The 10,512-nt window shown below is 42.6% G+C and overlaps 1 protein-coding gene across 2 annotated transcripts in view; it reads left to right on the forward strand.

The window, feature by feature from the left end:
* YWHAE (tyrosine 3-monooxygenase/tryptophan 5-monooxygenase activation protein epsilon) overlaps positions 1 to 8,885 on the forward strand; it is a 33,967-nt gene extending 25,082 nt beyond the window's left edge. Inside the window, exons 5-7 of one of the 2 annotated variants that reach the window (XM_075335320.1) lie at positions 994 to 1,130; positions 2,115 to 2,157; positions 7,341 to 8,885. In XM_075335320.1, coding sequence (XP_075191435.1) covers positions 994 to 1,130; positions 2,115 to 2,122 — 145 coding nt within the window. In that variant the 3' untranslated portion in view covers positions 2,123 to 2,157; positions 7,341 to 8,885. The remainder of the gene's footprint in view (positions 1 to 993; positions 1,131 to 2,114; positions 2,158 to 7,340) is intronic. The other variant, XM_075335319.1, reaches the window with a different exon arrangement.
* Positions 8,886 to 10,512: the final 1,627 nt, after the last annotated feature.

A 10,512-nucleotide genomic window follows, 5' to 3' on the forward strand; every position in this document is an offset into this window, starting at 1 on the left:
ATCCGTTGCATCAGGCACAAACTGGATTGTGCCTGATTAGAAAAACTGTGTGAACTTGGCCTGATACCTGCTGAATGTATGGTCTGTGTATCAGGCCTCTGCGGTCTTTATTAGTTCATATATCAGTACAGCTTCTATCCTGCACATATTGTCATCATGTACACTCCTGTATCTGTAGCCGGTCTCTTCTGCCCTCCACACTTTGGAAACTCTGCTGCTACTGCATACACCAAGAAAGCCGTCAGATGGAGGAGCTGTGACAGCTATTTCTTCTAAAGCTCTAGGATAAAGGACATGCATACTTTCTGCAGCAGCAAAATATTTGCTCATTTTTAACACTAGAACTACTGGACTCGTGACACCTATATAGAAATACATAGTGCAAAGTAGTCAAAATGACTACCTCAGTAGTTCTAGTGTTAATGAAGACTCTGAAAGCAGCTTAACTTGTATACGGGCGGCACGGTGACTCAGTGGTTAGCACTGCAGTCTTGCAGCGCTGGGGTCCTGGGTTCAAATCCCAGCAAGGACACAATCTGCAAGGAGTTTGTATGTTCTCCCTGTGTTTGCGTGGGTTTCCTCCGGGTTCTCCAGTTTCTTCCCACACTCCAAAGACATACAGATTGGGGCTCACAATCTAGAGTCCCTATGGGGACAGTGTTGCCAATGTATGTAAAGTGCTGTGGAATTAATAGCGCTATATAAATGAATAAAATTATTATTTATTATTTTGAGCTCCTGTGATTTTTTTTTTTTTGTCCTGGCTCAGAATGATCATAAAATGCTTGTAGTTTCCTCTAAGGATATCTTGGTATCTTAAAGCTTTTGGTGTAGTATAATATGGCAGAACGTTGTGTACAAATGACTGTCCTAAATGCAGTTTACGCTTTCTCTCTGGAGTAGAATAAACTGACATTTTAGAATAATTGATTAAATGACTATTATGTAGCCTAATGGCACCTTCCTGGCTAACACTGGTCTGATTTATTTAAGGTTGGCAAAAGCAGCATTCGATGATGCTATTGCAGAACTGGATACACTGAGCGAAGAAAGTTACAAGGACTCCACGCTTATCATGCAATTGTTACGTGATAATCTGACACTATGGACTTCAGATATGCAAGGTGATGGTAAGTAGAAGTCTTCAGCACCCTTTACTACAAGAATATAGCCCTTTTCTCATGCTGCTTTGAGGTATCTACCCAATTGGACCATTTCTGAAAGTCCCTCTAGCTCTATGCAACAGATGGTCCTTACATTTGTGACCTCCTTGCAATGCCTGCCACTCTGGCCGATACTGTGAAAGTGCAGTGACGCCATGTACTAGAATTCCATAAAATGTATCATGTATTTTGTTTACATGTTAAGGGAACCTGTCACCAGGTCTTTCCCATGTAAAATACAGCCACTGCCATTAAGGTCTCATACAAGAATGCCGTAAAAAAAAAAAATTCTACCCTCCTCTGCAGATCCTGAAAAATACCTTTTTATCATATCCACAGATGGCCTGGTCCGATGGGAATCTCTGATCTCCATTTGATATTTTCTTCCTACAATGACCATCCTCCAGCTTGCTTGATGTGGCTAACGCGTTCTACTTCATCCACACAGTGTCCCCCAAGTCCTCTTATCTCTACTCTGCTTAGGGCAGTGTACTATACTGTAATGCGCATGCGCCAGGAAAGACCAAAGAGCGCCAGTGACCGGTAAAGCTGACGAATGCGCACTACAGTACTTTGCTCTGCGATCGGTAGGGCAGGGAGAAGTGGCGCTTGTGCAGGAGTGATATTGGGGGACCCAGAACGTGTCACCCACATGAAGAAAGCAGGAGAATGGCTATTGTGGGGCAAGAGGAAGCGCTGTTGGACTGGGCTGTGCCATCTGCGTATAAGTGGACTTTTTTGGGAATGGGCAGAGTGGATTGGAGACGTTGCAGCATTCTAGTATGCTGTAAGATAGGTCTTAAAGGTTCTGGCCGTACTTTATATGGGGAAAACCTGGTGACAGGTTCTAATATAAAGCATAATCTACATTAATCACTTGGCTGAATCCTCCCCCTCATGCTTTTAACATCACTGTCATTTCATGATCCTGTTCTTTCCTTTCTTATGTAGATTCCTAAAGGAAACCCACGTGTCCCTTTCCTAAATATTCTTTGTAAGTTGCTGTCATGATTGCCTGACATAGTAGGCTTGTGTTTCTGGTTCATCGTAACCCTTGCAGCTGTTTGCTCTGTGTGGCTTTAGGTGGCTTTACAACTTGTGTGGACCCCTACAGTAGCAGATCTGGATTGTACTAATATTTTGGCATGGTCTCCCCTCTTGTTGTGTTAATGGTTTCTTGTATATGCTAAGGCACATGGGGTATGAAAGTTGCTCTGACTGGGAAAATGCTCCATGAGCATTAGCTGATTAAACTGTTCACATCTTCGGTGTGGACCCCACGTGGCCAGGATTTCCTCAACTCTGGGGAACTAAAATTGTTTGAGCTGTCCCTTCCTGCTATGCAAATTTTGGCAGTGCCGTAGTTTAGTGCATGTCTGAGCATACGCAGTAGAAATGTACAAGTGATAAAGGGAGAAGCAATACTTAGTGGAAATCTGCCACCCGGTGTTTTGCTAGCCCTTCTGAGAGTAGCGTAATCCCTGATTCCAGCAATGTATCACTTACACCACTTTTATTTTTATTTTTTTTTTTTTAATGCTGAGCTCTTTATAACCCAGCCACACCGGCGACTAATGATTTTGGCAGCTTTCTGCCTATGCAGTGTGCACAGTTGTCAATTTGGCTGGGGTTATACAGAGCTCATGAATATGGCACTAAGTTTACTAGTCCTATAACCCGAATCTGCTGCCGATAAAGCATTGCTTTTATCAAAATTACATCAAGCTTCCCAGTAAGTGACACATCTCCAGAATTGGGGTCTCTGCCCCTACATTATGCTGGTGTCAGATATGGTGCCAAAAACCTGGTGACAGATTGCATTTTAATCCCTTCACGCTGCGTTCAATTCCCTTTTTTTTTTTTTTTTTTTTGTGTGAAACGAGTTGTACCTGTGAATTACACTTCTTTTTATCATATGATGCACTGAAAAGCTGGGAACAAATTCCAACTGCGTCAAAATTGCTAAAAAAAAATGCAGTTCTTCAATTGCAAACATGGTAAATAAACCAGAAAAAACTGGCCCGGTAATGTGATTGGTACAAATTTAGGCTCTGCGTAACTGAACTGACCTGAACAAATAGTCGCTATTTTCCAAGACCCATAACGTACCCGTAATTTTTGGGATCGGGGGCTGTGAGGGGTTTTTTTTTTGTTTGTTTGTTTTTTTCCCCTTTCCCCTCTCTCGCCCCGGGGTGATGTTTTTACTGATCACCTGTTATTGCATTTTATAGCAATGTTTTGGCGGCCCAAAAGTGTTGACTTTTCCATGCCAATTGATACCAAATTTTTTTTTTTTTTTACTCTGTAATGGAGCAAAAAAGGGGTGCTTTTTGAAGTTTTATACACTAACAAAAACAAATAACTTTTGTTCACTTGGTCCCCTTAGGAGACTTGAGCATGCAGTAATCTGATCGCTTGTACGATATAAGGCTGTGATACTGTACTGCCATGTGTAGCGAAAATCAGTCTCCTATGACTGTCCGTTACAGAAAGGCTTTCACAGGAGAATTGTAATGACAGGCGCAGTGGTCTTCAGCGGCCCCCCACTGCTGAAAGACCTCCCCCCCCCCCCCCCCCCCACGGCGTTGGGTTATACTGGCAACCCAACGCCGCCCCGTGTTCCCGTCACTGGCCTGCTGATGGACACACAGAATGATGTGCCCCCCCCGGCCAGCACATTAAGTGCCACTGTTCGTTTGACAGTGGCATTTAACAGGTTAACAGCATGCGGCGCTCCTCACCCAAAGTCTGTTGTAGGTGGATGATACCTTAACACGGCTGTCATGTCAGAAAGGAGTAAAATCAGGGTTTTGTGGTACGTGTATTTAACCAGTAGATTATTTTGTGATTGCTTCCCTTTACATGTCCTGCGGATCAGTCGGGGTTCTAGGGCCACTTTGAAACGTGTGATCAGACAGGAGCTGTATTCGGGCCCATTTCCACTCTGTACTGGCTCATACTTTCTCTTGAGCCTGTACAATGCTTTGTGCCAGGTTAGTCAGGGGCTGTGCACTTTTTCCTTACTGGCTGTGCACTGCAGAGTGGCTTTGTGCAATCGGGGGGGAATCTCAGGACCTGAACCTCCACCAATCTGCTGCACATGTTGAAGTCTCCATAAATACGGTCAGCCGATCCCACAGGTATCCCCTGACTCGGCTGACAGTCTGAGTATCAGTGACTGCTTACTAGTGGTCGGAAGAGATGTCAATTGCACGTTTTATTTTTTACTTAAATTTGCATTGTTCTCCCTGGGATTTCTCAAAAAAAAACAAACTTACAAAAGAAATATACAGGAGCGCTCTGCTGAGCGAACGCTCTTATGTGATTGTGCCTGAGATGGGTGTCAGACAAAGCATCGTTCAGTCAACAGCCACTGAGGGTATATATGTAGTTGGCCTTAAAGCACCATCTGCTGAACCTCTCAATATCTGCACTTGTCGGAAAATGAGGATGAAGAACGTCTGAGTTTTAGATACACATGAGAGCTGCTGAGCGAGCGGCGACGACTATCTTCTGTGTGTGACGCCACTTCACACCTAACATACATTCTCTCGTGCAATGAACACATGCTAAAATGCCAAGGAACAGCTTTTTTTTTTTTTTCCTTCAAGAATATACACTCCTATACTAGTGTGCCTGGCTAGTGCTTGGGGTCTTATGGCTTTTGGATCAATGCTTTATTGGCCAGTTATCTGTGTGTGTGGCCACCTCTGAGATACCAGATGTTGGGTAAATGAATTGTGTGATTATTTCCCCCCCCATTTTTATACGTTACTACCATTAACAACTACACTTTAACACTGGATCTTCCCTTTTTTTTTTTTTTTTTTTTTTTAACACCTTCATTTCCTAACCTTTTAACTTGTGATTTTTTTTTTCTACTAAACCCTTCAAAAAATAACTGTAAATAACTGCATATTTACCAATATGTTTGACATTTGTAATCCTTAGCTAATAGTATTGTTATAGAAGTATAAATCTTTATTGAGGTTTCCTAGAATCCGCATCTGTGATCGCATGTGTGATGATGAACATGCAGGGAGGAGATAAGTTATGCTATAGGAGTCTTAGTCGCAGGCGTAACTGCATGCGTCCTTGTGTCCCCAGCACACTCTATGAATGTGCATAATCCAGCCAGACGTTGCGTTTGAGAGCGCAGCGTTTCGGATGCTGAAATTTTGATCCAAAATGTTGCGTTCTAAAAAAACATGTCACTACTTTTGTGCGTTCCGGATGCTTTTCACAGTCTATGGCAGAGCAAGCATCCAGAACGCATGATTTCTGCATTCCACAATGCCCCCAGATTGCACTTTTCAGAACGCAGCCGAAAAGCTGCAAACGCTGCAGAAGATTTGGCATGGCAGAACGCAGGCGTGCGCACATACCCTGATTCCCAGTACAGAGTACCTGGAGAGCCTAGCACACTGCTTATCACTAATATCTACCATTACAAGGTATGGTTTTAAAAGATCTCTCAGCAGGTTGCTCTCTAGTCTGACAAACTAAGGCCTGGGTGTGCCCCTGATTCCAGCCACCTCATGGCTTTTTTTTTTTTTATAATAAATAAAACTCTGCAGTTTTATTCTCACTGAGTTTCCTATGTAGTCTTATGATACACATGAGCTCTAGCTGTCCCCGATACCCCACTGTTGACCCTGTTCTGGCCGCACTGGTTCCTTCAATGGTGGGGCTGGGCTATCATGAGCCACATAGCAGGTGTTAATCAGTGAGTGGAGCTCGACATAAACCCACTGACAGAATTTCTCTAAATACTGCTCCCTACCAGAATACATGCAAATCTCAGTGCTGCATACAGGGGGTGCAAAATACTGATCAGCCCATTGTACACATGCCATTCAGGAGATGGTTGGTCATTTAGGCTATGTTCACACAGTGCATCTTTTACTGCGTTTTTGAGGTCCAAAGCTGCACCTAAATGCATGTATTTCCTGTCCCCCTGCAGTGTCTGAGGTTTCTATTTTGCTGTCCACACTGGGCATTTTTTTTTTTTTTTTTGGGCTGCGTTTTTGAAGATGCAGAATGTCAATTCTTTTTGCGGTTTTCCAGAGCTTTTGAGTCCTTTCAGCCAATAGATATGAGTAAAAAAAACAACACATTAGCTAAAAACTCTGCATTTTAAGATGCACTGTGTAAAGGTAGCCTTAAAGGCATAATCCCATCTCCTAAGGTGGTGATACAGTGTGGTGGTCTGGCCTCTGGGATTGGCTTTGTTTGGGACAATGGGGCGCCGGCTGTGCATAGGAACTGCAGCACGTGGCTCTACTCAAGGGGAGCTAGCTGCAATTCACTTCACAGCTGTTTGGCCCACAGGTGCCTGTGTATAGTGCTGAATGTCTGGTTGGTGAGGGTCTCGAATAATGCTTTTATGCAATTTGAAGAAACATCCTGTTATGGTTGTGTGCAAATAGATTCAAAATAAATTTGTCTAATTTTATGCATGTGTTTTAGACTTAAAAAAAAACTTTTTGCTATTTTTTTTTTTTTTTTTTTGTTCTGGATTTTTGTAAATGTGTGCATCAATTCTATCCATACGCCCCCATTTATGTGATGGAAGCTGGGTCCTTTGTCTATTTACACTACAAGATTGTGAATGAGCATACCTAAAAAAAAAAAAAAAAACACCTTCATGATACTGCAGTGTAATCAGGTTGCCAATCACCTGATGAATGGGCAAAATGCTAATCGCTCATGTGAAATTACCTTTTGTGCTGCACAAAATATAATCTGTCTCTGCAGCACATTACTCTTGTAAACAAACCGTGCTGCCGAGAAGAATCTTAGATTGTCAGAGGCAGAACAGGCTATGAAACAACAAATAACAAAAAAGCTGCTGAATATTGTCGTTTAGCTCCACCAGTAGGATTGAGGAGATAAAACAGAATTCTATCTGGTATACTTGATATTGTGGTTTGTTTTTATATAATAAATGGGAGCTATAGGCGATGGATGTAAGAATGTCTGTACATTAAAGGTATAAATTATCTGAAAGTGTTTTCCCTGAGTGGTGCTAATGTCATCTCTACAAGGTGGGGGTGGTAGTTGTGCTCCCGAGGGACTGACAGTCGCTATAAAGATGACCTCTATTGTGCATGAAGCTTACCAAAAAAAGCCAAACAATGATTGAATTTATTTTATATTTTTTTCAACCTTTTCTAGGTGATGAACAGAGTAAAGAAGCACTGCAGGATGTGGAAGATGAAACTCAGTGAGACCTTTAAAAGCCAAGAAGAGACCCTCTAACCAACTGCCCCTTCCCTCCAAATATCCCGTCTCACTCTGAGGACCATCAAAATTTGACTTTTACACTGGTTCTCAGGATTTAGGTTCCTGCCCAATTGGGTGTATCATTTTTACACAGTTTAAGAATTCTTAAAGGCAAGAGTGAATGACTGTGGATTTTGCTGCTGCCAGCCATCCTAGGTTCTTTAAGACACTAACAGGACTGCATAGAGGCTTTTTCAGCATTAGATTGTCTCCGTGCCATCCAGCACTATAACCTCTTAGAAACACATAGAATGAAGACGTTACTCTTTAGGGCAGACCAGAGTCAATCGCACTGTAGAATGTGTGGTGGCTTTTTCTTTCTTTTTTCTTTTTTTTTTTTTTTCTTGTTTTTAAATGTTTTGAAACTGAATTAAATTCTATTGTTTAAAATGTGGTTAGAGCTTGACGTCGCAGATTGCTTCAGAATGTCCTTGTAGTGGTTTTTGCTGTAAAAGTGTTTTCAAACTGTGCAAAAATGTTGCTGAAAACTCTGGTGCTGGTATCATGTCACAATCCGTGTTTATTCATTCTTGCCTCCTTTTTACTTTTCCCTCCTCGGAGCAGGTTAGCATTGGAGCCGGTGTCTAATAGCCTGCATGCGTGTTTAAAAATTTTTTCGTTTTTCTATCTTCTACCCCCCCACCCCCTCTTTCCCTCCTCCGCCCTTTTTTCTCTTGCTCAACCTATCTTTCGTTCAGTATGTGTAACTTGAAGCTAATTTGTACTACTGGATATCTGACTGGAGCCACAGATACAGAATCTGTCATTGTTCTTACTGAAACACAGCATGGAATTAACATTAAACTTAAATAAACAAAACCTAAATTAAAAATGCCAAATATTACTCACTTGACCTCTTCTTGTCTGTGTAAGGATATTATATTGGTAGTCAAAGTAGCCTTTAAGGACCAGCTTTCTCTCCACTAGTAGGATACAATAATTGCCATTAAATTGGCCCAGTCACCTGAATAAATGAAGGCAGCAATTTTGTGGCTGAAGCCATTGCTCCCTATGATACGGTGATGTCAGAGAGGCTGAGCCGGTGCATCGATGTCACTAGCACTTTTGCACAAGATTGCAGTGTTATAATGGTCCTTCCTCCGCTGTGTGCAGGAGCTGGGGCTACGTCCACAATACTATTCAGAAGACTAGTCTTGTGTGTGGCTGTGTCAGTAGCTAGACATAAACTGGAGGTACATACTCTGCTTGCTATATGGGTATTTAAATTTTCATGAGGATTTGCCAAAACCTGTAATTTTATTGAAGTTTTGAGTTTGTCAGAATGGGGTACTATTGGTCAGTATAATAATGGTTTAGCTTTTAGTCTCTATGGTGTGTTTTTATTTTTTATTTTTTTTTATTTTTTTTCCTTTGCAAGAGAAAATGTTGCCCAAGTGTAATTGGCTTCATTAAAATAAAGGCATCCGTATAAAGTGACCATTTTACCTTTATTTTGTTGGAACACCACATGACTGTTCATACACCTTAATGTGACATTGTACAGTGCAGACACTCGCTATTCTATTAGGTTACACTACGTCATTCATTCAATGTGCATCTTGCAAGATCTAAAATAATTGTGCCGAACTTGATAGGATGATTAAAATCTTTTCAACATTCAAAGGGTTTCCCTTTTTTTAGATTTTTATTAACTAATTTGTCATTGCTATAAAATTTTACCCTTCCCACGTCCAATGCTGTTTTCGTTGCTGTTCCAGAAATTGGCTGCAGCGCTGTTGATGTGACATCACAGCTGAAATCTGCACAATCGCCTAAGCAGCAACAGACGCAGTTGACCTTTTGAAAGTTTTAAGTTAGACAAGTGTGTGTCACCTGCCATCAGATCTCTAAATCGTATGTGCTACAGGTTTAGGGATAAATTGTGCCATGTTAGAGCAAGTAAAAAAACCTCCCAGAATTGAGTTGTCTGGGTCACCCCTGATATGACCAGATAGACTTTGCCCACTATAGTTTTCTGATTTCTATTTGCTATAGATGGCTGCTATCATTGGGAACTGAAGAGTACCATAGATGAAACTTCTATTTATTCTACAGCGACTACACAAAAAAGGTTATCCTTTAGGCTGCACGTACATCAGCGGTATACTGCTGGATCCGGCACAAATGCAGTACAGTTCAATGGAATCGCGGCAAGCTAAGATCACATGCGGCCGCATGTGACATTACCTCGCTGCGCTTCCATTGACCTGTATGGCATTTGTGTCAGATCTGACAGTGCGGCAGAACACCGCTGAAGTAAAAGTAGCCTTAGGCTATGTGCCCACGCTGCGGAAAATGCACGGATTTTGCCACGGATTTCTCGCGGAAAAGCCGCGGATTTTCCAGAAATCTGCAGCACAGTTACTCCCCAGCCATTTCTATGGCATTTGGGAAATGCTGTGCCCACGCTGCGGATTTTTCCGCAGCGGAAATCGTGCGGATTTTCGTGCGGAAAAATCTGCAGCATGTCAATTATTGTTGCGGATTTCTCCGCAGGGTCCCATATACTTACCTGCCTTGATAGAGACCAGAGTCACTTTCTCCGTCCGGTGTAGCGGCAGCAGCACGGTGGATCCAGCCAGGTACAGGAAGGAAGAGGTGGGTGGGGCCTGCACGAGCTCCGGTCATGTGACAGCCGGAGCTAGTTCAGGCCCGCCCACCTCCAGCACAGTGAACCAGACGCTGCCTGACAGTGACCCGGCCACCGGAAAGCGAGGTGCTGCATGATGGAGGGAAGTATGAGCACCCCGATCACTGCAGCACTTGTTCTGCATTGAGGATGCAGTGCCGAAGCCATGGTACTGTATCCTCAATGCAGAATGTCCGCACCATATCCGCACGACATTCCGCTGTATATCCGCAGCATTGAAACAGAGTTCTGTTGCGGATTTCTGGGAGCACCTGCGGAATGTCTTGCGGATATATGCGCAGGACACTGTCCCCGTGGGCACATAGCCTTAGACATGTATGCTGATATTCAGCATTGTGTATGGCACAAATTAATTTGTTTTAGTTATGACTGAATCTTAATCTTTCTACAGGGTGTTCTATTCAGGACTAATCA

Source organism: Anomaloglossus baeobatrachus, chromosome 2 (assembly GCF_048569485.1).
Source record: "Anomaloglossus baeobatrachus isolate aAnoBae1 chromosome 2, aAnoBae1.hap1, whole genome shotgun sequence".
NCBI lineage: Eukaryota > Metazoa > Chordata > Amphibia > Anura > Aromobatidae > Anomaloglossus > Anomaloglossus baeobatrachus.